At 37.6% G+C, this 27,508-nt stretch overlaps 1 protein-coding gene across 1 annotated transcript; it reads left to right on the top strand.

Annotated features, from left to right (window-relative positions):
- Positions 1 to 234: 234 nt before the first annotated feature.
- On the top strand, positions 235 to 27,508 carry LOC129782550 (serine/threonine-protein kinase Nek5-like). Its single transcript, XM_055792726.1, is given in 20 exon segments — positions 235 to 824; positions 1,880 to 1,976; positions 3,506 to 3,603; positions 5,576 to 5,659; positions 5,767 to 5,837; positions 8,041 to 8,127; positions 9,214 to 9,268; positions 10,754 to 10,954; positions 11,050 to 11,122; positions 12,684 to 12,820; positions 19,096 to 19,179; positions 19,284 to 19,388; positions 21,118 to 21,198; positions 22,034 to 22,102; positions 22,905 to 23,043; positions 23,238 to 23,267; positions 23,270 to 23,362; positions 24,444 to 24,581; positions 26,189 to 26,303; positions 26,714 to 27,508. Coding segments are annotated over 20 exon segments (2,127 nt in total). The 5' UTR covers positions 235 to 707; the 3' UTR covers positions 26,967 to 27,508.

Below are 27,508 nucleotides of genomic sequence, written 5' to 3'. Positions count from 1 at the left end.
GCCTGGCCTGCCTGGGGGGGAAAGCCTGGCAGTAACTTAGCAAATCTCCCTTCCTACAGCTCAGGCCAACGAAGAACAGGTTTATACCGGCTGCTCATATTTATGTGTGCAAGGTTGCTTATGGATACGCTGCAAGTACCCGGTGACATTCCCGCTTCTGCCAGAGGCTTCCAGACGGCTGCTGATGCCCGACGGCTCTTGGCAGTGGGCTCCTGCAAAATGCAGCAGCTTTGCATTTTGCTGCCAACATTAGGTCACGTTAGTTGAAACTAAATCAACATGAAATAGATTATAATTTTATTTTTTTCCATTAAAAGAACAATTCTGCAGTATTGTTAACTTCAGGAAACAATGAGCCAGACTTTGCAAAATCACATCATGGTCTTACATAGTACTTTCTACTGGTTTAACTTCATGGTGTGTTAGGACTAAGCTTCAAACTTTTCTTTATGACACACTCATAAACTTGCTGCTTGTTCAAAGTGTAGATCAGCAATAAATTGCAGACTTCCAGGAGGTGGCATTCAGGAATAATCAACATCAGAAATAAAAACGTGATAAAATGTAACCAAAATGTGACGAAAATGACAGTCTTAAAAGGTAGTGTCCATTTCAGTAGTACAAACTCAGATGTTACAGCATTGACTACATGCAATATTCATTTGGGGACCTTTTTGTTTTAGCCACTGCTTTAAGACGAAGACACCATGGATAAATATGAAATCATTAAAAAAATTGGAGAAGGATCTTTTGGCAAAATATTCCTGGCAAAGGGAAAACTGGATAATGAGCAGTGTGTTATCAAAGAGATCGATTTAACTAAGGTAAACCAGCAAAACCTGGATGGTAATGGTAGCTATTTACCTGATTGTGCTACTTACATTTAGCTAGGGTATGAACTTGGGTTATGTTTTGTCTCCTTTAGAGTTCCATCTTGATTATATAGAGTTAAACTTTCCAAAGACTGTATGCTTTGCTAATTTAGTGATTTTGCAAGCATAGGCAAAGCAGGTATTTTGGTATTAACAGTCTTTACTTTTTACTGCATTTTTGTTCTTTTCAAAACTTCTCTCTACTTACATGTGACACTACCTAATTCAAATTTTATAACAGATGATTCAACTACGATGAAACTATTGCCGCTGAAATAACAGATCACAATTTTGTGATACATTTCCTTAAGCTTTTTCATTTCCTTTTTTTCCCTCTCATCCATATTTTCAGACATGAGTAATTCACAACGGAGTATTTTCAGTTCTCACTTCTGTTTATGGCACTTTGATTCATCTCAAGAGTTAGGGTAAGAAACTTTCTATAAATACAAGAGAATGTTCTGATGGATGGGTACTTAGAGACATGAATTTTTTAGAAGTAATGTCGATGAAAGTGTGATCACAATGAACCAAATAGAAGTTTTCCATTTAATGTAACAGGGCAAAGAGTTTGTCCGAAAAATTGCAAGAACTAACAACACTGTAAAATGAAGGACTTCTTTTCTTTTTACTTCATTCTTTTGAGATCACCTATATTAGGAATAAAGAATCATCTAGACCCTTATTTTTTTATACTTAAGGGAAGTTTAACTTTAGAGTTTAACTATTCATCAGGTAGCTTAGCAATAGCATTTGTGTAAAAAGTTTAAAGGTATACATTTGCCTGTTTGTAAAATATCATAAGTTGTTCTAACTTTGGTAATATTCTGATATATTTCCGAGCAAGCACTGCAAACTGCTATTTTACATCTTATTTTATAATATTTCTGCATCCCCTTGGTACACAGTCTTTTTGTATTTGTGGGACTGGTTTGAAAACAATATAACTATTTTGTAAAAGAGTTAAATATATTATTGCTAGCATATAGTTACTTCATTCCTTGTAGATGCCTGTGAAAGAAAAAGACCCCTCTCAGAAAGAAGTTATTCTTCTGGCCAAGATGAAGCATGCAAATATTGTAACCTTCTATGCTTCTTTGCAAGGTTTACTTTTAAACATTTTTCTTTTATTTGTGATTATAGGCAGCAAAACTTACCTTGTTAATATTGTCCAACATTAAGCCTGTCCCTAGCCCCTTACTCACCAGTGGGAACATGTCCCAACTCCTAAAAATGAACATAAGGAATCAAATTCAGTCATCACTTGCCCTCTCCATATGTGTGGGTGGGACCTAAGGTATTGTGGCATGAATGCTAAATCCTGGCGTGTCTGCATTGCTTAAGTTGGACTTTAGTCTTGATCTTCAATAGAAGTCCAGAGTTTAATGAGACTTTTCTAGGAGGTTCAATGGAAGAAGAGAGCTTTTGAGTATAGCAAGAAACAGGCCCTGTTGGTCTTTTGTTGTGAGCCATATTTTGAGGTATCACTCAAGGATACAGAATTCTTCAGGACCGAGAGAGAAGGAAGTCTGTTCTCCATAAAGCTAAATCCCTATATTTATTTTTCCTGCTGACATCTGTCATAAGCAATGCCTTATGTAACGAATGCTATAGTTACAGCTTGTGTTCAAATTGTTTTCTGTGATCAGAACTGTAAATGTTTTAAGGGACACATAAATCTGGTAGTCTTCTGGACCCCAGAGAGTTAAGAATAGGGTGAGTTTCCATACTAAGTGGCCCCTGCTGTTTATTTCTGCTGTTTGGACGCTGTCTACTTTTAACCTTTTCCCTAAGCCTAACTGTATATTTGGTAATTATTGGGGAACAACCTCAGCTGTGAGGCATTCTACTAAGCATTGCCTGTAAGAACATTTGTCTTTCTATCAGTGTGGTCTTTTGAGGATTTTCTCATGTATTTAAGATTTTGGTGAATCTCCATTTAAATATATTTTCACATCTTAGTTTTGCATCAGGTTTCACTGGAAGTGTCCATTTTTTCTTGATTACTCTTTGAAATGGAGGCATAGGTAGAGGTTTAACTACTCCCTTTTGAAAGAAGGACTGTATAGAATAAACAGAATTTATTGCTGTATTAACGAGTAATAAAGGAATAAAGGAAAAATTATACTTTTCTGTCGGGGAGAAGGGTTCGCCGGAGTCAAGAAGACACTCAATATGAGTTATGCATCTTGCTCAGCTTTATTAGTTTCTAACACTACTTATATAGAACCGATACACATGCATATTCGTAAAGCAGAAATATAATTGGTTAGTAGTCTCTAAACGCGAGCGGTTCCCACACCCCTAATTATCATGACTAAAATAAGCATTCTATCCATGTAGCTAATTGTGTTGCTGTGCTTCAGCCTTGTAGTTTGTTACTCCCTATATTCCCATACCGCTCCCTATCCCTATCTGTAGCTTGTTACAGCCACGGCCTGTTGGCACAACATAATTACTTGGTCTCAGGATTCAAGAATAGCTCAAGGCTACCTTTCTTGTTAACTTCAGCACAGCAACTTCAGCACAATTCTGGTTACAGGCCTATTCTAATACCAGGCCTGGATTGTGCAGATCTTCAGAGATTCTAAGGCCACGCTTCTGCAGCCATTCTTCTACACTTTTCCTTTCAGAAAAGAACAAGCTATATATTGTGATGGAATACTGTGATGGTGGAGACTTAATGAAGCGGATAAATATGCAGCATGGAGTGCTCTTTGATGAGGACCAGGTGAAAGAAGATATATTTAGAGGAAAGAACATATCATGTAAAACATATGGTTTGAATTGTCCGGTACTAGCTACTGTTTCTTTTCTGGCCTATTAAAATTATTGAATGTTTAAAAGAAACTTCGGTAATTTTAATGGGAGTTTAGAGTTTGCGTTTCACACTGCTGTGAGACCTTAAATTAATTCATTAGCAGTATTTTGATGCCGTTTTTATCCACCCTCCCTCCCACTGCTGCTTCCATTGTGGATGTACTTTTTCTTCGTATTAGTAGTACACCTACTAAGCCATACTTTCTTTTAAATGGTATTTTAGAATTACTGGGTGATATATTGCATATGAATTCTTCATTTTATGCTATTTGCATCATGACATATCCTGCTTTATATTGAAATCAGTGGTAAATCTCTCATTCTTTTCATTTGGGTCAAGATTTCTCTGATGCCATTTAAATTGTTAAACCAGCACAGAGAAACAAGCCCATACATCTGATTGCTTTTGAACCATGTTCACTTACATTTTATTTTGTAAATAGGTAAGATAAGTACTGCAATTCACAGAAACAGAATTTCCCACTATTCCTTACTTACTCATCTTTTTTTACTAACTCTTAAGCTTTCTGAAGGAAATTTTCTCTTACATATTGGACTTAGTGTAATGAGCTCTGAGGTTATTTAATCATGCATAGTCTTCTACTTTTGCAGGTACAATGAAAATTTACCTACAAACTAGACAGGTAGTATCAAACCTGTTAGTGGAAATATACTCTAGAGCGTAAGAGGGGGGGGAAAAAAGAAGTGTTGTGACTTTTTTGTTTGTTTGTTTTAGTAAAAGAAGAACTCCTTAGTGTAGAAGTTAGTTGGAAGTGAATTACTGGTTCAGTAATAATGAATTTTAAGATCCTATTGTGAGCCATACTAGAGGTAGAGAGAACATGAGAGCAAATAGAGGACAAAACCACATATCATGAAAACACAAAAGAGAGAACTGACATACAAAACCCCTTGACAATGAGACAGAATAATACATATCCAAAGAAATGGAAAGGAAGTACAGACAGAAGAATGGATTATAGAACATGTAAATATATAAATATATATAGAACATATAAAGATACATCTGCCAGTCAAGAAAGGAAAGAAAATTGCTCAGTGTAACATCATGTTAAAATATCTATATTTTCAAATGTATGCCTAAGAAAGTATCGTTTGTGGCATCAGCCCTATTCAGGAAATTATCTGCTTAATGTGAAGCATTAACTAAGTAGAAGATTATTACTTGAATCACAGTCTTTCATGGCCATCAATTTTCCTAAATAGAGAAGCATATAAACACATTGTATTTTTGTTTCTGAATTGAGTCCAAAAGTCCTTATTCAATAAAACACATGTATAGTTGAAGTTAAATATATGCTTAAGAGCTGTACTGGGTCAAGGATAAACCTGTGTGCTTACTTATTATGCAGGTTTTTTCATACCTGCATTTCACCACATTTCAGTCCTTCACCCTTTTTTTCTGTTTTTTTCTGGACCACATTCAGTAAGAGTACTAATATTATACCTAGGTGGTTTGACTTCCGCCACTGAGGATTAAGAAGCACTTCCCAGTTCTGTCTTGGTTGTTATTTGAACTCACTCATTTCTAAATAAAGGTCTAGTATTCTTAGTGTCCTTTGATGTGATTCTTCAGTCCCTGTTCAAGTACTTGTCCTGTCACAGTCAGTGAAAACTTGATGGGGATAAGGGAAGTAGAGCCAATATCTGTTTTCATTTAGTTTTGTGATAGCACTAAAAAAGGAAAGAAAAAGTCTATGACATTAACTAAAAAAGTATTAATTTCTACATTTTACATTGCATATGCTCTACATATTTTAGATTTTGTTGTTGTCTTAATTTTATGTATTTCAGTAATATGCCCCATTGGACATTAGTCACACAAATTTATAGGTATCTGTTCCCTTTAACTTTCACTGCAGATTCTGAGTTGGTTTGTGCAGGTCTCCTTGGGCTTGAAGCACATTCATGACCAGAAGATTTTACACAGAGATGTAAAAGCAGAGGTAGTAAAATTAGTATCAGAAAGGGGGTGATTTTGTCTTGTAAAAAATATGCTTAAGAAGCTCTGCTGTGTTTTCTTTTCACATACCAGTTTTGGTTTTATTTGCAGAACATTTTTCTTAGCAATAATGGAAAGGTAGCAAAACTTGGAGACTTTGGCATAGCAAGACAGTTGAACAGGTAAGCGCCTTTTTTAATTAGTCTGTGACCTACACCAAATAGGACTGTTTATGAATGTTCAAAATGCAACCTGAACGTGTGCAACTGCTTGTGGATTGTGCTTGTTCAGGAGGTTGGGATACAAAGTTTCTGACGCTACATTTTTTTCTGTTACCCTAGAACATGCCATTCTGCATGAAACCACAGTCATATCTAGCTTAGTAACAGGACTTCTGTGAGGTATACGAATGAGGTAGGGTGGGGAAGCCCCAGGCTTTCCCTGTTTGTGGAACTCACTTAAAGAGATTCTGGAGGCACAGCTCCTGTTCTTGCAGCCATTGATAATCATTTCTAGCACCTCATAGAAAAGAAAGCGAAGAGCACTACAAACTTTGGAAAGAGTGTAAGAAGAGTTTGTACATATTTTCTTTGTATGTCCTCCAAGACTGTGCCTATATTAATTTTTTTAAAAGGGCCAGAACTGACTCTCTGGGCCTGAGAGGGAGTGGCATGGGACAGCATGGCATGCATCCATACAGCCAAAATGTGTTCTCCCAAAGAGGGTGGCCTTATCTTTACTGACTTTGGGGGCAAGGTTGGCCTGTCTTGCATAGTGGCTAGATGTTGTCTAGGAAGAACGCTTTTTGGTGTGGCCAAAACATGCCAGAGGGCATGCTGACAATGGGACAGTTCTTGAATTTGATCTGTTTTTCAGCTGCTTGATTATCTTTGACCTTGGCAGGATATTGTGGCAAAGAAGGTCCACCATTTAGGTTTTCTGTGGAAAGGTAATTTCCTCTGCAGATTCTCCTTTAGCATCAGTCCTTCTCAGTTGCTTTGTACTCCATGTGCTGCAAGTCACTTGTTAAAACTTTTTCTATCCCTAAATTAGGTCAGTGTAAGTTTAACCACATTTCTGTCTACACAGCATCAGTAAAGAGAACAGATAACTTTAACCAACATAGGCGATTTGCTCATTTTCTTCAGATGTACCTAACTGTGTACGTGTATTAAGTACACAGGTGGTTTTGGATATCTGCTGCACCATGGACCTCCACGGGCTGCAGGGGGACAGCCTGCCTCACTGTGCTCTTCACCACAGGGTGCAGGGGAATCTGCTCTGGCATCTGGAGCACCTCCTGTCCTCCTTCTGCACTGACCTGGGTGTCTGCAGGGCTGTTTCTCTCACATATTCTCACTCCTCTGTTCTGGCTGCAGCTTCTATTGTGCAGTTTTTACCCCCTCTTCTTAAATATGCTATCCCAGAGATGCTACCACCATCACTGACAGGCTTAGCCTTGGCTAAGTGGTGGATCTGTCTTGGAGCCAGCTGCCATCAGCTCTATGGGACATGGGGGAGGAAGCTTCTAGCAGCTTCTCAAAGAAGCCACTCCTGTAGCCCCCCTGCTACCAAAACCTTGCCACACAAACCCAAAAAGTTTCTTAGACTGTCTTTTCCTCCTCCTCTGGGGTATAAAAAGGCATTTTCATTGCAGTTCTCCAATATGTAAGATAGTGTCCAATACTTTTACTTGCAGTGTCTGTGGCACCTCTGGTACTCAGACTTCACATACTCTGTAAAAAGTGTAACTTACAACTTTATTGACATCTAGTATAGAGTGAGAGGAATCACACTCTGTGAGTACCTGTTTCTCTCCACTGACTTCCCAGTGACTCTTGATGACATCCACAGAGTAGATACCTGAAAGCAAGTGAAATTAATCCAACTGGTGTTATTTGGCTACACCTTTACAAGTTCCAGAGATGGAACTAGAATTCATTTACTCATTTAGTTTCTGAACAGTACGTCCTCCTTCCACAGTTTCTGACTTGTGTGACTGATTACCACCTCCCATATTCTTACTTCAGCGAGTATGTTGGAGACTTCTAATATTTTGCAGTGTCTTTGACAGCTTTCAGAATTCTGTGTTAATGATAAACATTCCTTGAAAATGTTGATTACAGTGCTGGTGAAAAGTAGGGAAAAGGGAATTCTGTGCTTTCTGTTTAAGTGCAGACACTCTCCACTATTAGAACAGTTGGTCATTTTTACACAGAACTGGGAAATACTTAAGTAGTTCTTGGGGTGTTCCATTATTCAACTGTTTGGAGAACAGAAATAATGTCCTCTGTGGGCTTTTCACCTGGAGTAGAGAAGCCTCTTGTTCAATTGCGTGTAAACTTTTTCAGTGTGTAAGCCATTTTTTTCATTGTGTTTCATTAGCACTATGGAGTTTGCCCATACCTGTGTAGGGACCCCCTATTATCTGTCACCTGAGATCTGTGAAAATCAGCCATATAACAATAAAACGTAAGTCTCTGTCTTTCTTTCATATGCTTGTGCATGAGGGCATGCAGGCATGAGAGAACTTATATTAGTGATATCGTGGTTTAAATCAGTATTTCTCCAGGGCACCAGGAATTTCACGTCACCCTTTGTGAAGTTTTGTGTTGTGTACATTAATTAGGTGTATCAATTGTACACAACAACTATGTTATACTGTACAAGTCAGTTGAATTTTGACTTAGTGTCCAGAATATAGCAATCATTAATTTGTTGCAATTCATTTACAGGCTTAACATAATTATATATTTTTTAATAAAATTATTGTACTTTAAAGTTTAATGTCATTCTCTTTTAATACTCCTTATTAGTAGTGGCATGAAATGTAAAATAGATTTTTTTTTCCCTTTGCTTTCTCTGGCTCTCCATCAAATGCTAAATTTTTCTCTTGTTTCCGACATGTAACAACCAATGCAAGTATGTGTCTTTTCAGTTCCAAGTTTATTAATTTTTGATACACTCATTTGTGATTTATAAAAATACACTGAAATTAATGCTGCTAGATTGGCAATTCTGTAACTTTGCAGTAGCCACCTGCAGGAAAGACAAATAGGTCTGAGAATTTTAAAGGCTCACTCAGGTTTAACACAAAATACTAGATGAGAAGCACTGAAAAGTTGAGCAGGCTAGACCCCCTTTATGTGGGAAATGTGATCAATACCAAATGTTCTGGAGCCCAGACTAGCATCTCAGCTCTAAGGTGCTATTCACACAAGTTTACTCCCTTATTGTCTTCTCAACAATCAAGTTAGCCAGAGGCAGCTTTGCCCTTCATCCTGCTAGGAATAGTAAGTAGACATTCTTTATGTCATGTGCCTTTTCCAGTTATAATTATAATACCTAGTTAGGTATCATACAAATATTGGTACCAGAACAAAAAAGAAATTTCTAGTTGTTCTTTTCAGTGCATCTTAAAGAAAATTAAAAGTTGCACCAATGTTGATCTGTAATGGACTAATGTTAATAAATTTGAGAGCTGAGAAGAGGTACTGACTATATGTATGAAAATATTGCAGTCTTTTCCATGAAACTTAAATGACTTTTTATTCACAGAGATATTTGGTCTCTTGGCTGTGTGCTTTATGAGCTATGTGCGCTAAAGCATCCTGTAAGTACCACAGGATCAGATCATTATCATATTATTGAAAAAGATAGTGGACAGCTGGGAAAAACTGTAGTAATAATAGCATTCATAGTCAGCTGATAGAATTATTTTCAGCTCATTTATTGATATTAAAGAATGACTGCTGGTGTTAATTTTTTTATATTGTGTCTGTTGTGTATATATTAAGGTACAATTTATTATGTTGTATTTCTGCAATGTGTGTGTGTGTGTGTATACACACACTGAACATATATTTACTCTTTAGTAAGTACTAAACTTTTTCAAAAAGCAGATGAACAATGAAATGAATTAAAGCCAAATTTCAAGATTAGGGTCTAGGCATATAATTTTACTCATTTCTATTTGAAAATACCAATCTATGCTTTCTAAAGAATTTGAAGCCCACATCTCCCCAGAAAGCAGTTTGACGTTCCTCAGAAGCATTTTCCTGAAGGTTTGCACATTCATGTAAGAAAATAACAGACTGATAGCATCTTCAGGAAGCTGTGTTGTCCTCGGCCTGATGTGAGCCTCAGATAATCCTCAGCCTGTGAGTATTATGTGGAGAAGGGAACACAGCAGAGACTAATCCCAGCAACAGGAAAAGGATCAGGTTCCTGGGCTCAGCAGAAGTTGACCTTTTGCTGAGCTTGGATGTGGGAGATGGCAGAGCAGCTCTGATAGGGAGAGCAATTGGGCTGAGCTGTGAGCAAAGGGATATTGCTGAAGAAAATTTCAGATTTCACAAAGTGAGAAAACATTAATATTAATTCTTATGCATATTATATGTTTTATTCTGTATTGCTGCCCATTTTTTAATTTGAAGGCAGGGACCAGATGCTGATGTAGACAGGAAATGCAAGTGAAGCTAAGGCAAATTTTGGTAACACCACCTTCAAAACAGCCATGTAAATAAAATGGTAATTTTAGAAAGAACTTGCTTTCAAAATTATTTTTGCCTGTCTAAGGCCCTAAAAAACTGTATTGATGTTGACCTGTTAAGAGATCTGCTGAACTGAGAAAGCTGATTTACCTGAGTGGCTTTAGTTGTTAAAAATTAAGATTGTACCTTGGTGCCTGAGAGAACACAGAACACAGAGGCTAAGCTGCGTGGAGTGAAGTTTTGAAGGTGAACACTGTGAAGACAGTATGCATGCAGGTCTCTGTTGAACAGCTTTTGGCAAAATAAATCATGTTTCATTCTGGAAAAATTGCTTCTGTTTTACTATATGAGAGCAGAGTATGAATAAAAGCCTTCCAGGTACAAAAGCTGTCAGACCTCCTAAGCTGTGCATCTGAAACAAGTAACCAGCAAATACAGTCAGAGAGAGTGGTTATATTAATTTTCCACAGCAAACTATGGTTAGCAAGAAGGGATTTGTATAGCACAGGGCTTCTGTCAGCAAGTACTTTTTTCAAGTGGGGGCATCTAGTCCGTCATTTCCAACCAGCAGTACTTACTATCCCCTTTTTACTGTTTTCATTAAGTTTGAAGGCCATAGTTTGCACCAGCTGGTGCTGAAGATTTGCAGAGGATGTTTTCACCCAGTGTCTCCCAGCTATTCATATGATCTGAGGATATTAATTTCCCAGTTGTTTAAAATATCTCCAAGAGATCGACCAACTATCAATTCTATTCTAAGGAAGCCCTTCTTGCAGAAGCTTGTTCTCAGGTATTTGCCCCCTGAGGTAAGTGCCTGTACTGCTGCTTGCTGAGAGAAAAATACATATCAAAGTAGTATAAACAGTTCTGTCAGGTACCTTTTTTCTTACACATGACACAGGAAGAACTTGGTCACACTGTGATACATAGAAAAAGACCTTCAGCATCACAGTTTGGGGCCAAGCTGATACAAGGTAATGTTAATAATATTATTTAACATTAGTTCTACACTAACATTTGTTAGTTGTTATATATGTGATGGCATAACTTTCTCCAGCAGTCTTTATTGCACATTTGAATACAAGAGTTTTGCACAAAATTAAAAAGAAAAAGAGAACTGCAACAGCAGAAACATTCACCCCAGGCAGTGCATCACTGTCCTGTTTAGGGAAAGACAACTTTAAGTCCAGCTCATTAGTAACGTTCAGCTAGAAAAGCTGCCACAGGAAAGTGCTGAAACATTAGTCTTAATTCTTTTAAGAATGGAATTTACAAAACTGAGAGGCTTCGGTCTAGATGCAGTTTAGGTCCATCACATGAAAAACATCCTTACTTAATTTTTCCAAGCTATGTGTAAAAATCTTGCAAAATGTGCTCCATGGTATTTTAAAAAATAATAAAAATGTATTTTACAAAATATTATAAGTTAGATTCAGTTGTGAGAGACAATGAAATCTGTGTGGATTTAGTGCTCATTGATAGATCAGATTACATAGGCGCATTCTTAGAAAACATGAATGAGACTAAATGGTATCTCTGTATGAAATGCTGAACATGTTTCTATCAGCATAACTTTTTCCTAATTCTATATTATTTAGTATATCATAATTATGCCTTAAATTTGTCTTTGGAAGTATTAATTTAAACAGATTTGTGAAAATAAACATATGTAGTTACTTAACTGCACTATGAACATTTTTTTTTTCCTCAAGAAAAGTACTTTGTAGTTTAAGAACCCATGTTATTTTGGAAGTTACTTCCAGTGAGATTACCTGCCTTCAGGACTCATGCAATTTGGACAGAGGCACCTGAACACCATATCACTTAAGCATTTAAAATATATCTATGGTCATATACTCATAATTTTCATATATTTTATCTCCCAGACATGATAGTCTCACAGTCATTACTCGGGAAATATTTAAAACTCAACTTAGAAACTACTTAGTCCTAGCAAGGACATTACTATTGGTTATTGCAGCTAAGGTATTTGCTAAATACTGACTAACCAGACTGGAGTGGTGTGTACTTGTATTCTCCTGCATGGGAAACCGATAAGGTAAATTTTTCACTTTTCAGCCCTTCTTTCCAGATTTCACAGGTGCTACAACATTGTCTAGCAATTTGTAGAATACCGAGGGCTAGATTTACAAAAGGGAATGCCTAAGCAGGTAGACACCTAGCCTCCAATGAAATCTGAGCCTAACAATCAGACCTTCTTTTTTCTGTTATTGGTACTAGCATGAAATCAGCATTCTGATATAGAGGTTTCCCTTTTATTCAGTGTGCTTTGCAAAACTAATCAGTGAAATCCACTTTACACGAGTGTGACAAATCATAAAGTTTTCAAAAGGATGTCATTCTAAGAATGAAAGGCAGAGTGCCTAGGAAATGTGAAATATGGTGATGATGGTGATGATGATGAAGGGATGTAAGGAGTGTTTGTTAGCCCAGCCTGTCAGTGTTAGGTACATGCATTGTACTGTGGTTTGCAATGCACAGAATGTAGCCTTTTAATGTTTTGGTTTTAAAAAGCATATAAACTTCAGAAAAGGAGAGTACAGGACCTAGTTTCTCCAGAATCTGGAATGGTGCTGCCTGTCAAGAAAAAAGAATTATTTCAAAGAAATGAATGGAAACCTACTTCAAGAGGGCAACAGCCTATTTTTCAGGTACTGTGTATCTGTGTTTTTGTAATGTTTAATCATCTTCAGAAGCCAAATTTTTGCTCTTAGAAAAGACCCTTTGAAAGGCTTCATTAAGACATATTAAATGTAGCTTAATGCCTACACCAAGTCAGTAGAGACAGTTAAGCACTCCTGAAGCCTCAGAAGAGGTGTTTCAGAAAGTCTAAGTGGGAAACACTGAATTTAGTCAGCTTCAGTATGGTTCTTTGTAACAAAAAAAATGAGGCATGCTTTGCATTTCTATTTGCACAAAGGCAAATAAACTCTGTGTTTGCATTTTTGCTATAGAAGCAAATACACTGAACCTCTTACCTCAGTCCTTCTGAGAGCCCATTCACAGGCAAAACCACTAGGACCCACTGCCCTTGTCTCAGATACTTAGTACAACAATCTGGGATCAAACCCTACAGCAGAAAGCCCCTGTTCTTCACAACCACTTGTGTCCCTCACTCATTTTCCACCTCCTTCTTTCCTTAGGCTGGATATCAGCTGTATACTGTGTCCAGCCTTTTACTTGGCATCACTTCATACCTTTGTATTTATCTTCAAGAGCATGTAGTACTGCCTTGGGTGCTGGTGAACACAGAGCAAAGCACATTTAGGATCTGGGAGTTCCCAGCAGTAATTGCACATTGCAGTTATGGTAGATTAACTGACGGTAGGGAATGTGGAGTTCCCAGAGCTGCACCCATCAAGCAATCACTTACACTACCAATGGATAATACTGGTCCTGTGCAGAATATAGGACTTAGTTTTCCTCATAGTTACATTTATGTGTATCCAATGCAAATCCAGGTGGATGAAGTTAGGAAGGTTAAGTTTCCTTTCATTGTGCACTGCTGTAATCAAAGGCAGAATTTTGTCCACAGTGTTTTCATCTATGCGACATACTCTGATATTAACACTGGGAAAGCTCCCACATTCTTTCAGCATCCAAATGAAGCAAATGGTTTGCAGAGTTGCAGGGTCATACTTTGAACGTGTTGCTTCAGAATTCATAGAATCACAGAATGTTTGAGGTTGGAAGGGACCTCAGGATGTTATCTCATCCGCACCCCTGCTCAAGCAGGGTCCTCTAGAGCTGGTTGCCCAGGATCATGTCCAGACAACTTCTTAGTATCTCTAAAGATAGGGACTCTACAACCTCTCTGGGCAACCTGTGCCAGTGCTCGGTTACCCTCACAGTGAAAAAGTGTTTCCTCCTGTGTTTCAGTTTGTACCCATTGCCTCTGGTCCTGTCACTGGGCACCACTGGAAAGAGCCTGGCTCCGCTGTCTTTGCACCCACTCTTCAGGTATCTTGATAAGATCCCATCTGAGCCTTCTCTAGGCTAAACAGTCTGAGCTCTTTCAGCCTTTCCCTATATGAGAAGTGCTCCAGTCCCTTAATCATTTTTGTGGTCCTTTGTTGGACTTTCTCTAGTATGTTCATGTTTCTCTTGCACTGGGGAGCTCAGAATTGGACACTGCACTCCAGGAGTGTCCTCACCACTGCTGAGCAGAGCGGAAGGATCATCCCCTTGACTTTCTGGGAATGCTTTGTCTAATGCAGGACAGAATACCATTCACCTTCTTTGCAGCAAGGGCATGCTAATGGTCGACTTGGTGTCCACCAGGACCCCCAGGTGCTTTTCTGCCAAGCTGGTTTCCAGCTGGGTAGTCCCCAGCATGTACTGGTGCAGTGTAGGACTTTACACTGTTGTTGAACTCCACTGAAGTTGTCATCCCATTTCTCCAGCCTGTTGAGGTCCCTCTGGATGGCAGCACAACCCTCTGATGTTCTATGGTATGGAATATCCCTTTGGCTAGTTTGCGTCATCTGTCCTCGCTCTGCTCCCTCCTGGCTCCTTGTGCACTTGCTCACTGGCAGAGCATGGAAACTTGAAAAGTCCTTGATTTAGAGTAAGCACTACTTAACAATGACTAAAACATCAGTGTGTTATCAACATTATTCTTATACTAAATCCAAAACACAGCACTGTACCTGCTACTAGGAAGAAAATTAATTCTATCCCAGTTGAAACCAGGACACCTCCTGAGCTGCTTAAAGCTGTCTTCTTACACTTCTTGATGGTAGTATTCTTTACATAATAATTGATTCTTTTCCATCTAACCACTAGGAAAATATAAGCTGTTTGCATCTGGTTCCATCTTGCATAAAGTGGTTAAGACTTGCACAAAAGCTGATGTTCATAATCATTTTATAAACTATGGCCTTAATTTCACCTACTGAGATCAGAGGAGTTACATCACTGAACAAACTAATGTTGGAAGACAATAGATCCTCACATTTACAAAACAGAGAAAATAGTGATACATGTACTATTCATGTATGTATATTCATTGTCCGTAAGTCGTACTAGGACATTTAGAGTGTGATATAATAGTATGTGATCATACTACTTCCCTGGTATGTTACTACTTTTGGAGATCATTTTATACAGAAACAATATACTTTTCTGGTTTGATTTTGGGTGACAGAGAAAACAAACTGATGCTTCGCTCTTAAATGAACACATGTAAATACATTTAATCTTCTATCTTAGAGTTATCAGAAGGTTCCAGAATAAATATGAATATATCAACTTTTACATTATGGTCAGACTTTGGCATAAGAACATACTCGTCATGTGTTGCAACGGAGGGAAGACACAGTCACTCAATATGAGTGATCAGCAGACTTCGTTTATTGTCCCTTACAGTCACCTTTTATGCCTTGTTATAATTAGCTCATACATATTACAAAAGTTAAGCTCATTATTGGTTAGTTGCCTAAATACCAAGCCCACCCCTAGTTTCTCTTCTGTAGTTATCTGTTCCCACCTGCAACGTTCTTTTCCCACCGAAATCTTCCTGTTATTGTGTAACAAGAACAGCCAAGGACAGTGTATTTTGCTTTACTTCAGATAAGCTGAGAGCGATGTGCATTTTTGTCCAGCCAGCTGGACTATGTCTATGTGACCCTTTTCAGCTAGCCAGTTATCCACAATTCCCCCGTTTTTATTTTGGGCGACATAGGCCTGGTTGACCATTTTCAATAACAGCGTTTTAACACAGGAAAATACACAGCCAACTTATAAAATCTCAGTTCAGAAGTATAATTCCTGAAATACTTGAAAAATAAAGTTAGCTTGAAGCTTTAATTCAGATGCTCTTTCTGTTCCAGTGATATAAAAAGTTTAAAAAATTCAAAGGTAATTTTACAGTTCTGAACATGGACTAATGCAAGCTCAAAACCCCAAAAGAAACCAAACTGATGTTTGACCAGGAATATTTGCAAATATTTTAGTGGAAAATCCCTGACCATTAACAATTTTCTGTCCAAATAACAACTGCCCTTATGCAACCAACCAGTCCCTACATTTTCTGAAGAATACCTCATTGATATCAAAGAATTAACAAAGGGGAAAAATTAGTTCTAAGCTATATACATTCATAAGTGGATTTTTCAATAGTTACGTACAGATTTACACACTAAGCCATAATGGCTTGTAGGTGATACACACAAGAAGAGTACGTTGCTTATCTGTCTGAATGTCTATGCTAAATTTGACAACTGTGCCACAAGCCAAGCCTATATGGGTGCTGTGTGTTATGCACGTTCCTTAACAAACAGAAGTATAATAGACAAATTCCCAAGATCTAGTCCCCAACCTAATTATATTATTTTGTAGCCAATTAAGGAAAATAACACAAATGTGCATATCTACATGTGCACACACCTTTTAGTTCAGAACCAATCTGTGATAAAAGGCCTTAGCCTTATGGCATCATCGAATCTTAACGAGTACAGTAATTAAAAATGCAGTCTTACTGTAAGTGCGATTTATGCTGACATCCCCTCAGATGCTACACGTGAGTATTTCTCACTCAACTGCCTCAAGTTAAAATAGTAGTATTTGTTAATATGTATTAAAAAATCATTAATTCTCTACAATAGCAGTTGACTTCCATAACACTATGTAAGCAAAAGAGGCTTAAGACGGGTTTTCTGAATACTAACAATTTATTTTAGACTGTCTAAACTCAGGCCTTGAAAGATTTCACTCTGCCAGACATAGAAACACTGTTGCACTCCAGTTGTGATATCCCTTTTCCCAAGTTGTCACATGCACATCTCGCTCAAGCAACATTATTGTCAAAGTTTCTCTCTGCTACATAAAAGCATATTGCACTTGTAGATATAAAAGACAGCACCCTTACTTAGATTATTACCTTATTACCTCATAACTCTTAGTATACCTTGTATCTCTGTTTTCATCACTTCAAAAATTCACCAGAAGCAGATAAAACCACAGCATCAGACTAAACTACACCTTAACTGCTGATTCAAATAAAGGCATTCTCTTCAGATATGCCTAATGCTTACAAATAATTTTGGCTGGTTTTGATCAAAAAACTATTATTACAATAATGATCAAAAATAATAATCCCGTTTGCAAAATGCCTTTAAGCCAGCCTCCTAGTCCCAACCAATTTCCACATTCAGAATACAGCATAAATACAGAATACAGCATAAATTATCTCCATCAAGGCAAAAAGGCTTCTCTTTAAGCACAGAGATGTTTGCCAGTTCAAAGCAGAAACCCATTTCTTGTAGGGGACATCTGAAGCACTTTTTTTTTTGTTTGGTTTTTTTGGTGGGTTTGTAATCAATTCCGTATTTTTCCTTGAGAAGCTTAAGCTGTTCCTCTTGTTTCAGGAGTGTTTCCAACTCTGATTTGTCGAATAGGTGCGTATTTCCCAAAGATATCATACATTTCCTCCGCTGTGATTTCATACGGCAGGTTCCGAATATAAAGGATCCGATTGACCTCTGGGGGCAGCCAGATGTCAGCTCGCTTGGCCGCTTGCATCGCCATGGCGCCGATCGGAGGGGGGGGGGATGGTGCCGCCTCGGAGAGAAACCGCGGCCGGGACGGGGCCTGCCGGGCTGCGCCGCCGCTCGCCGCTGCCGCGGGGGTCCCGGATGCTATCCCATACGCTAATAACCCGGGTAATTCCTTTTTACAATCTATGTCCCGAACGCTCCGCTTTTCTAAAAAGCATATGAGCGAATCGTACGTCGCTTGTCCCTCCATACCTTCGTCAGCGCTGTTGCAGCCTTTGCGAGACTTCGGCGACGCGTGGCCGGCGGGACCCTCTGTAGGTGCTCCCGGGCGCGGGGACTGTGCCCTTCCGCCTCCTGCGCTGCTTTCAGGACCGGTACCCGAATCTCTGTCGAACCGTGGCTCGCAGGTTCAGCCCTCTCTAGGGTCCCTGTTCGGGCGCCATTTGTCGCGACGGAGGGAAGACACAGTCGCTCAATATGAGTGATCAGCAGACTTCGTTTATTGTCTCTTACAGTCACCTTTTATGCCTTGTTATAATTAGCTCATACATATTACAAAAGTTAAGCTCATTATTGGTTAGTTGCCTAAATACCAAGCCCGCCCCTAGTTTCTCTTCTGTAGTTATCTGTTCCCACCTGCAACATTCTTTTCCCACCGCGATCTTCCTGTTACTGTGTAACAAGGACAGCCAAAGACAGTGTATTTTGCTTTACTTCAGATAGGCTGAGAGCGATGTGCATTTTTGTCCAGCCAGCTGGACTATGTCTATGTGACCCTTTTCAGCTAGCCAGTTATCCACAGTCATGGACATATTCTTCAGAGACTTTTGCTGTTAAATTTCACAAAGTCTGTCCTAAATATGCCAAAAAATTAAATTTTATAGATTTGTCCTTTTGAAACATGGGCAAATTGGGATAACTCATATAAGCAGTACAGAGATGTCCTTAACATAAAAACTATGTTTTGGCCAAATTTGAAGTTTTTGCTACAAAGCATAGGAATGTTGAAGCTTCTTCAAGAAAAGATTACCAGGTTTTGTTTCATTTTGGGGAGCCGGTTGTAATACAATAAATATTATATAATATTTTGTCCTCCTAATTTCCAGTCCTCTATATTTGGATTGCAACCTTAGCATCATTACTCAGCAAGTCCTTAGGTCATTCTTGGAATTAGCTGGTTTAGATATAACTCTGCAGAAAAGGTAGCATGAAACTGTCTGCAAAACTTCAAAAAGGTTAGTCTGAAAGAGTTATAACTCAAAAATGTCCTCTAAGAGGAAGTATCAGGCAATCTTTAAAGCTGGCAGTAAAGGATAAGGATCCCTTTTTCTCATATATACACAGTTTGATATCCATATAATATTCTGTTTAGCTAGTGTTATTTCTGTATTTCTAATATATATGTGTTCTACCTTACTGTTCTTTAATAGGAGTATCTGAAACAATTGCAGAAGATTCGGGAAGAATACCACAGTGATATAAAAGAATTCAGATTTAGAGCAGGAGTACTCCAGGTAACAAAGCTCAAACATACACCCAGTCATACTTCCTCTTTCTTTTATAAGTTAGTACACATAATTAGAAATTGAAATTAACATTTGATAAAAATGTTCCCTAGGAGAATCAAAAAATACAAGATAAAACCTATGTTGTGAAGCAAGGAAAAGCTGAGGACCAGTCTGAAATCAAGGATACAGCTGGAACAGGAGAAGAATCACTTCAGGTATCAGTATCATCTCCTAGTCTAAATAGAATTTTTTATGCAAGTCCCACATGGTCTTTGATTCACTCTCTGTGACAAATCTGAAAAATGGTAAAGCTTAAATCTTATCTGATGCTTGCACCATATGTAAAAGTCTCCCTAGGTTCCCTTCATGAATAACCTGGAAAATTTCTTTGGTGGAGCCCTGACTTGTTTTGGTAATTCTGTTTCATCTGTAAATATTAGGATGTACTTTTACTTAATTTATTTTTGTTGTGTGTTTCTTTTCCTTGCTTTCTAAGCAAAGAAGCAACCACTCACAGTGCAAGTCTTTTATGAAAATTCTGTACCGAAGGTACAGCGATTCATGACAGCCCAGAGTAGCACTGTGTGGGAAGTTAGAATTCAGTTTTATGTGGAGTCCTTAGTCCTTACTTAAAAATTTGGGAGAAGCGGGAGGAAGAGACAGAGCCAAAGCTTTCCAGCTACAGCACTCCTTCACTTCTTTCTCATCAAGCACTACCAACACACCTGCTGGAATTGTTTCCAGCAATTGGAAAGTTTCAGAATTGTTCCACTTTCCCAATATTGACATTGTGAACACTGGATGAGTTTTCCAGACCACATGGAGTTCTACAGAAAGAAGTCCACTTTTCTTCAAGTGAAATGAATGCCTCAATTTATGCAAATTGATCTCAGTGTGAAAATTCCCAGTCTATTCTGAAGGGAAAATAGCCCTGGTCTAGCTACTAGGATTCTTCAGTCAGGATTTGCCTCATTTTTTTTTGTTTTGTTTTGTTTGATGTAGAACTTCCTGCACTGTCCAGTAGCAAGAGGGAGACTGCCACATAAACTGGTGACAGATTCTGCTACCCTATTGCACCCGGAACTTGGGCCAAACCTGACCATATTAGTAGGATTCTATTCAGTGGTTTTCACAGATCATGGATCTGGCTTTTACTAAAATGAATTCACACATCATGTGATGTAGGTTGTAGGCAGCCAGAGCCATGATAGGACAGAAATTATATTCCCTGTGATTTAATGGGAAACACATGATAATGAAAAAGAAACACTAGATTTTGCACCTGCTTGATGTCACCTTAGTTCATGGGCACTCAGTCTACTGGAGAAACTGTATATATGTTTTAAAAAAGTAAAATCTGTGAATTGTAGTCGTTTCATCTGAGGCTGAGGATGTGCCCTACTTGCAGCAGATCACTGAAGGAGCAGCATACAACTCTTTACTTTGCTTTTATCTGACAGGTTCTAACATAGGATAAAGGAATATGAAAAGGAGTAATTAGGTATTTTTCAGGTGCTACCAGAAAAGAAGATACTATGAAACATGGCTATACTTTCTGCAGGCATTGGTTTCTATTATAATCTTGACTTTCATAACTTCCAAAGTTTTCCAGAATGAAATCAGCATGAGTCATCTTGCTCATAAAAAATAAAAGATGTATTACTTTTTTCTTGACACAGTACTGTATCCTCCTAACATAGGTTTTTGAAAAATCAGAGGTTTGCAGTTTATGCTAGGTTTCCCATTTTTCTATTTGCCAGATAAGCCAGAATTATAATGTCTTTCAGTATTAGAGTCTAGATAAGGCAACAAATGGAATATTCTTACAGATACATATACAAGGAAATCAGTGACTACATTTACTACTTAAGTCTTTTTTTACAGGGTATAGACATAAACTGGTTCCAGAGTGTGTTTTAAAGTTGGGGTTTTTCCTCCTTCCAGGACATGGAAAAAAACTTTAAACAAGTCAGACTCCAGTATAGTCAAGACCAGCAAATCTTAGAAAAGAAACATAAACCAAAGGTAACCATCCTCATTTCTGTATTTTTTCCACTTTCTTCTTATGTCTGTATGTTTCAAATGATTGTGTTATCACAGTAGCTCTGGAAATCAAGTTATTTGTGAGTCAATTGAGAGTGCTCGTCAACTGTTTGTTAGAAGTTTATATGAGAAGATAGAATCCCTAAGAAAATAACCGAGGTTTTCAGATCATTTGAGGGAGACTCCCTTTAGATATTCCCAGATAGTAGTCAATCTCTACCTACTCATCTTTATATCAAACTGCATTAGTAGTGTATGGGAACTCATGTTTACTCATAGTTTAAGTGAAGTCAAGTCAGGCTGCTAATTTTTTAACATTTTGTTATAGAATTATTCTCTATAGTGCTTTTTAAATTATAGAAGGGGATGGCAGTTGAATGGAAATGCACATAAGATATCAGGAAAGTTTCTGAGATTATTATGAAGTGGACTCAAGGTCTGTTGTGAAATATTGCACGAAAGCAGTACAGTATTCAAGTTTTAATACTGGTTGAGAGCCAGCTGTAAGAACCAACTCTGTGTATTGCAAGGATTTGAATTAAATGATTATTAAAGACACCTTTCCTTAAAATCAAAAGTGGATGCAGTCCACTTTTTTTTCATTTGAAAATATCCATAAATTGTATTTAGAGAAGTCTATTTTTTTCCAATTTGTTCAACTTTGATTTTGTTAAATAGAAGAAAAATATTGTTAAATAAAATGTATTTTCAATAGAAGAATAACTTTCAAGTTTGTAGTACTATATAAACTGTGTACATTTAATTAAATGTTTTTATTTAATAAAATGAATTAATGAAGTGTGATAATTTTCTTCAGGGAGGAGTAAAGTTTGAAATTAATTTAGATGTATGTGTTCCTGAGGAAGACAGTATTCAAGAAGCAGAGGTATGTTGTAGTTATATTCAAAGCATTTACATTAGTAATCTGAAACATGACAGTAGCTCCAGTATCTAAGGTTTGTTTCCATTACCATAATCCTCTACCTTTGTTATAATGAAGCTTCCTATTGAGGATTTGTTGACATATTGCATATATATGACCTTCTTGAAGAAGATAATTACTCAGAGGAAAATTGGATAATATATGGATCAATCCTTCACATGGTAAAAGATGAAAGGAGTGCAGATATTTAAATTTTTTTAATTGGGCTTGAGGGGAAGAACTCACCTCAAAATTGAGTTAGTCTGAGAATGCCAAATTTGATTTGAATTGTTTTAGTACATTTATGTTTATTTTCACTAGTATTGTATCACAAAGCAAGAATAACATTGTGATGAACCAGTTGTTATGTAGAAAAAGTGGAAGTGAGACTACAGAAAACATGTGTGATTTCATTTATTAAAATGACATTTGTGGCTGATCAACATGTAACAGGTACCTATTAAGATTTTTGTTAGTATATTAGAATTTTTAAAAATATTTGTAACAGCAACATCAAAAATACAATTTCTTTCTGGTATATATATTCTTAATTTATCAAGCACTGTTTTGTCATTCTGTTGTTTCACACCTCTGCAGAGCTCCATGAAGCCCTCTGATACACAACTCACAATGTGACTTTTGAATTTTGCTGCTTCGCTTTTTGTTACATAGTTTTCCCGTGCATACATGAGAATGGCTCACAAACACAGTAAAATAAGAAGTGATTAGTTATTGTACCATATTTGTTTTCTCTTTCCAAAGTAAGCTATTGTTTTTTCAGGTACTAGATAAACTCAGTAAGACTTTAACTTTTGTGGATGGTAAGAATCTTAAGGAGAAAGTGGTGGAAGTTTATGAAGCTCATATGGACAGAGCTTTGGAAGAAGTATCTGGATACCAAACAGGTATTTCTTGGGGAAATGCAGTGCTGAGTATTAATCCTGAAAATTACATAGGAGTTAGGTACATTCAGTAACTCCAGGCTAGAGCAAGTTTATCTGATGAGCTCTGTTTTTATATCACATAATGTTACAATCACACCGAAATCTACTTTAAAAAAAATAATAATAGCTTTGCCTTCTCTTTTTCTTCCCCTTAGAGTCCAATGACATAGATGATAAGAAAGAAAATATTGGCAAGCTGGAGCACCTCAGACATTACTGAATTTTTTAGCTGATGTTGATGTCACATCTGTATGTCCTCCTATGGCTGAAAACGAACTTGGTAAGAAAGTTTTGGTTTTCAGTGAAAGTAAGGAGCTGGTAAAATTCAGCCAGAATACTTACAGATCTTTGCCAAAACGATTCCATACCAGAATGTTCACATGATCTGGCAGGCTTTTAATTGCAAGACTTCATAATAACTGAGGTTATTGTATGTGTTAAATCATAGAATGCAGTTGTCATTTTCCCCTCTAATATTGCAGTCATGTTGTGCTGCTCATGCATGTTAAGAGGGCTGCATTTTGTGAATCACTCTGTGGCCTGGGTAACGATGGCTAAAAATACCAGTCTATGCAACTAACCATCACCACTTTCTTGGGCCTTGAGCTAATGAACAAGAACTAGAGAAGTCAGTTGCCAACGCCATCCCAGGGTGTGGGGGGGTTTTGGTCTCTCACCCCACACACTAGTGTCGCTGCAGGGTCACAAGCACAGGTGCGTGCTCACACAGGTGTGGCTGTGGTGATGCTCCATTTCAGAAGAGGCTAATCACTGGGTTTGTTACAGTAACAGTGCATATGTTCCCAGGCAGCCAGCTGTCTCCAGTGACTGGTTGCTGCAGTCACTGGAGTGACTTCCAGCATTCCAGCATGCTCCCAACACCCCAGATACACAGAAATAACCTGAAGAGTTTGCATAGACAGCGATGACAAAGCAGAATATTATTAATGTGCCACTTCTTGTTCGTTCTGGCTTAGATAAAAGAGCTTAGGGTGCAAAAGAAACAGGAAATTCTTTGAAGATTTTTCAGCCTGAAGAAGCCAACAAGTTTGAGAGCAAGGACTGCTCAATAAAGTTGCACCTGTCTATTCCAGGCTTAAAAAGCAGTTACTTGAGCATTAAAACTGGTGTTAGAAATTTTATCTGACAGATAGTCCAAACTATTTTTTTCTCTACGGTATTGATCAGATAAAATACTTACTGAAAACTAATGAGTATTCCACAAAGGAAAAAAAATACAGGTGCCAGCATTACCAAAAAGGAAGAAGTCAGTGTCAAGACTAGAAAGTCTGAATCTGCAAAAAAGACAGTGCCAAGCTACACTCATGCTTTAGTGACCCGAGAACCTTGCTGTTCTTCAGCTGACCACGCTTATCTGCCTGAAGACATCCCGGAAAACAGGAAGCAGTGGAAACAAACACCGCCAGGGACACTCCTGAATATCTTAGCAAAAGCAGAACTGTCTAATGATTCCTTCACCTGCCTTGAAGAAGAAATAGGTAGGATGTTTGTTACTGTAAACTCTGCAAGTTTCTCTTTAGTGTATTACTTCTTCTACCACTGGCAAAGGGTCTGTGATGAGAACCAACATTTTGAAGCACTAGGCAAACTAGAAAAACATGGGCAGCCTGCCCCAGCATCCACTGCTCTGTCCTGTGGCAGCGAAAGGCCTCTTTCAGGATGCTGCTGTTTTCAATAGCTGGGAAAAGGGCAAGCCCTACCTACTGGCTATTACTTTCATATGTCGTGTTTTCATTTGCTTGGGTAGACAGAGGTAAGCTACTACTGCCAGCAAGTCAGCAGGTACCACAAACCTGGATTTAGCCCCTGTAACTGTTGAGGTTGAAGAACCGTATGCTGTAGAAAGCATTTATGCAAATAAATGTATTTCTGTACAACAGCTGTAAATTGTAGTGCATGGCGACTTAAACTACAGTGGTGACTTACTTTACAACATGGTCCATGCTGATGCAGCAGACACTGAAATTCTGAAATTGAGTTGAACTCATACTGCAGTGCACTTTCCTAAAGTAACAGACTGTTTTAAAATTGACATTTTCTTTGCATCAAAGTTGTTTGCTAAAAAGCCACAGTATTTTCCACAGAAAGATGTTGTAAATATAACTGGACATTGTGGTTTTATGCACAATTGCCAATCTACTGAATGTATAATTGGATGACAGGCCTTCTGAGCCAGCTAACTTGCACATACCAAGTTTCAACAATTTTAATGGATTGTGAGAAATGTCTTTCATTTGCAGCTGTGCAGTCAGCATTCTCCTACTAATTTTGCCTCACATAGATGTTTCCTTAGAGCATAACAAGCTCTTTTAAAACTGCCCCATCCTGAAGCCTAAACCAGCTAAATGTACCACCTAAATTTCTCTCCAAAGACTAGCTTTATTGCTTACACATTAAAAAAAAACCAAACTCAAACCCCAAACCAAAATGAAATTCAGACCACTTTTCACTGATGTCAGCAGTTCATAGGCCAAAGCAAGAATAAGTACACAGGTATTCTAATTGCTGTTACTTTTATTAGTTACATTTATTAAAATATGGCACTCTCTCAATACCCCATTCTGCCCTGCTACTAAAGCTGACGTTGTGGAGTACAGCATTACCCAAACTGACAGATCTCTGTTGGATCACATGCAGGGTTTAGTCTTTATATTAGAACAACTCTTAGCATTGTTCTCCCACCTTCAGATTAAGGTTGCCCTTCAGTCTTCGAAAGTGAGCATTTTTAGGTAACCATAGGTACATCCAAGCAGTAATTTTCAGTCCTTCTCAAACAATATTCCCCTAAGTTTTCCATTGAAAATGCAGATCCCTGTATTGGGAACTTAAACATACTAACATTATATCATCTTTCTTTCTTTTATAGTCCTTTGGTTATGATCTACAAACACATTAGGTTTCACTATGCAGAAGTTACAAAACACTAACTAAAATGTGTGATCAACAGAAGCATGGTATTAACATAGTTGTAATCTGAACAACAACCAAAAAAAATAATCAAGCATTTACATATTTGCTATTACTTTATGTAGACTTTTATAGTTAGCTAATACACAAATAAAGGAATGTTTCTCTTCCTTTCCAGAAGAAAGATTAACTATGTTGCCTCCAAAAGAAAACAAGGAAGATGATTCAGAAGCATACTTTGCTGTTGCTGTTGATGAAGGCAGACTTGAACCAAGATCAGATGATGAAGACACGTAAGTCAAGCACATTAGAAGAAAAAATGCATACAACCGTTTTCATGAAATGACAGGCTGCATTGCCTAAAGCTTTTCTTCTGTTCTTTTAAATTCACAAGTGAAGAAAATTTACTTGGTTTACAGTCTGCTAATTTAATTTTTAATTCTGTAAATTAGTAGGTCACATACCAACATGGTTATTAAAAAGGTTATGCAGAAGTATTAACATGGCTTTGCAACTCCTGTTCTCTTACCTTATAAATACAGGTAAACAATCTTACAGAGGAAGAAGAAACAGTTCATATTGTGTGTGTTGCTTGTATATTCTTTATAAAGTATTTAAAAAAATCTCAAAGACCTTGAAAGGGGAAAGGCTTGTAACAAGGATGTATTTAATTAATATAATTATCTTTTTTTTTACTGTACAGAAATTTTGAAGATTCTGAAGATGAACTCAGACATGAGCTGGAGGAATCTCTGGAAAAAGTGGCAGCTTCTCCAGCAGAGAGAAGCATGGAGTCTCCCATCCTTTCAATAAATAAAGGTCAAACAGATGAAGAAAGGATGAGTTTACCTCACAAACTACTTGGAAAATCTAATGATGATTTAGAAAATAACCATGGGTCATTTAGTGCTGACACATACAATGAAAAAAGTAAGCAGGAAGCAAGAGCTACATAGAACACCAGCAAAGTAACTGTTTCAAAACTTTAACTTGCTTGAAATTTCAGCCACATCAGTAACAACATTTAAGGATAGATGAGATTAAATGCCAAGTAATTCAACTGCTTTTCAACTGTGCTAAATGCTCAATTAAAATTAATAGAAGGTTGTTACTATTTTGTTTAAAAGGAAGAAAATCAGGCTAATTGTCATATGTCTAAATGTTGAAAAATCCTCATCCAGACTGGAGTGCACTTTCATCTATTATTCTAAACTACCTGGGACATCTCTGACAAGACTTCCTTGAGCAAATTCCTAATTACATACTCTCTTTAACTGTATTTGTATCATGTAAGAAAGTTTCCTAACCAGTATATTATATTTCCCTAGCTCAATCAGCTTCTTGTTATAAAAGAAGCTCTTACAGCCTTTCATAATCTCCATGTACTGCTAATACAGCTTTATAATCCATAGTTTCATTTGCACAGTACTACATAGTACCACCAACTGCTCAGCAGTTTTTTATAGTAGAAGTAAAAGCATTTATTAGAACCATGAGA

Source organism: Falco peregrinus, chromosome W (genome assembly GCF_023634155.1).
Source record: "Falco peregrinus isolate bFalPer1 chromosome W, bFalPer1.pri, whole genome shotgun sequence".
Lineage (NCBI taxonomy): Eukaryota > Metazoa > Chordata > Aves > Falconiformes > Falconidae > Falco > Falco peregrinus.
This window is presented reverse-complemented; position numbering and strand designations above follow the sequence as displayed.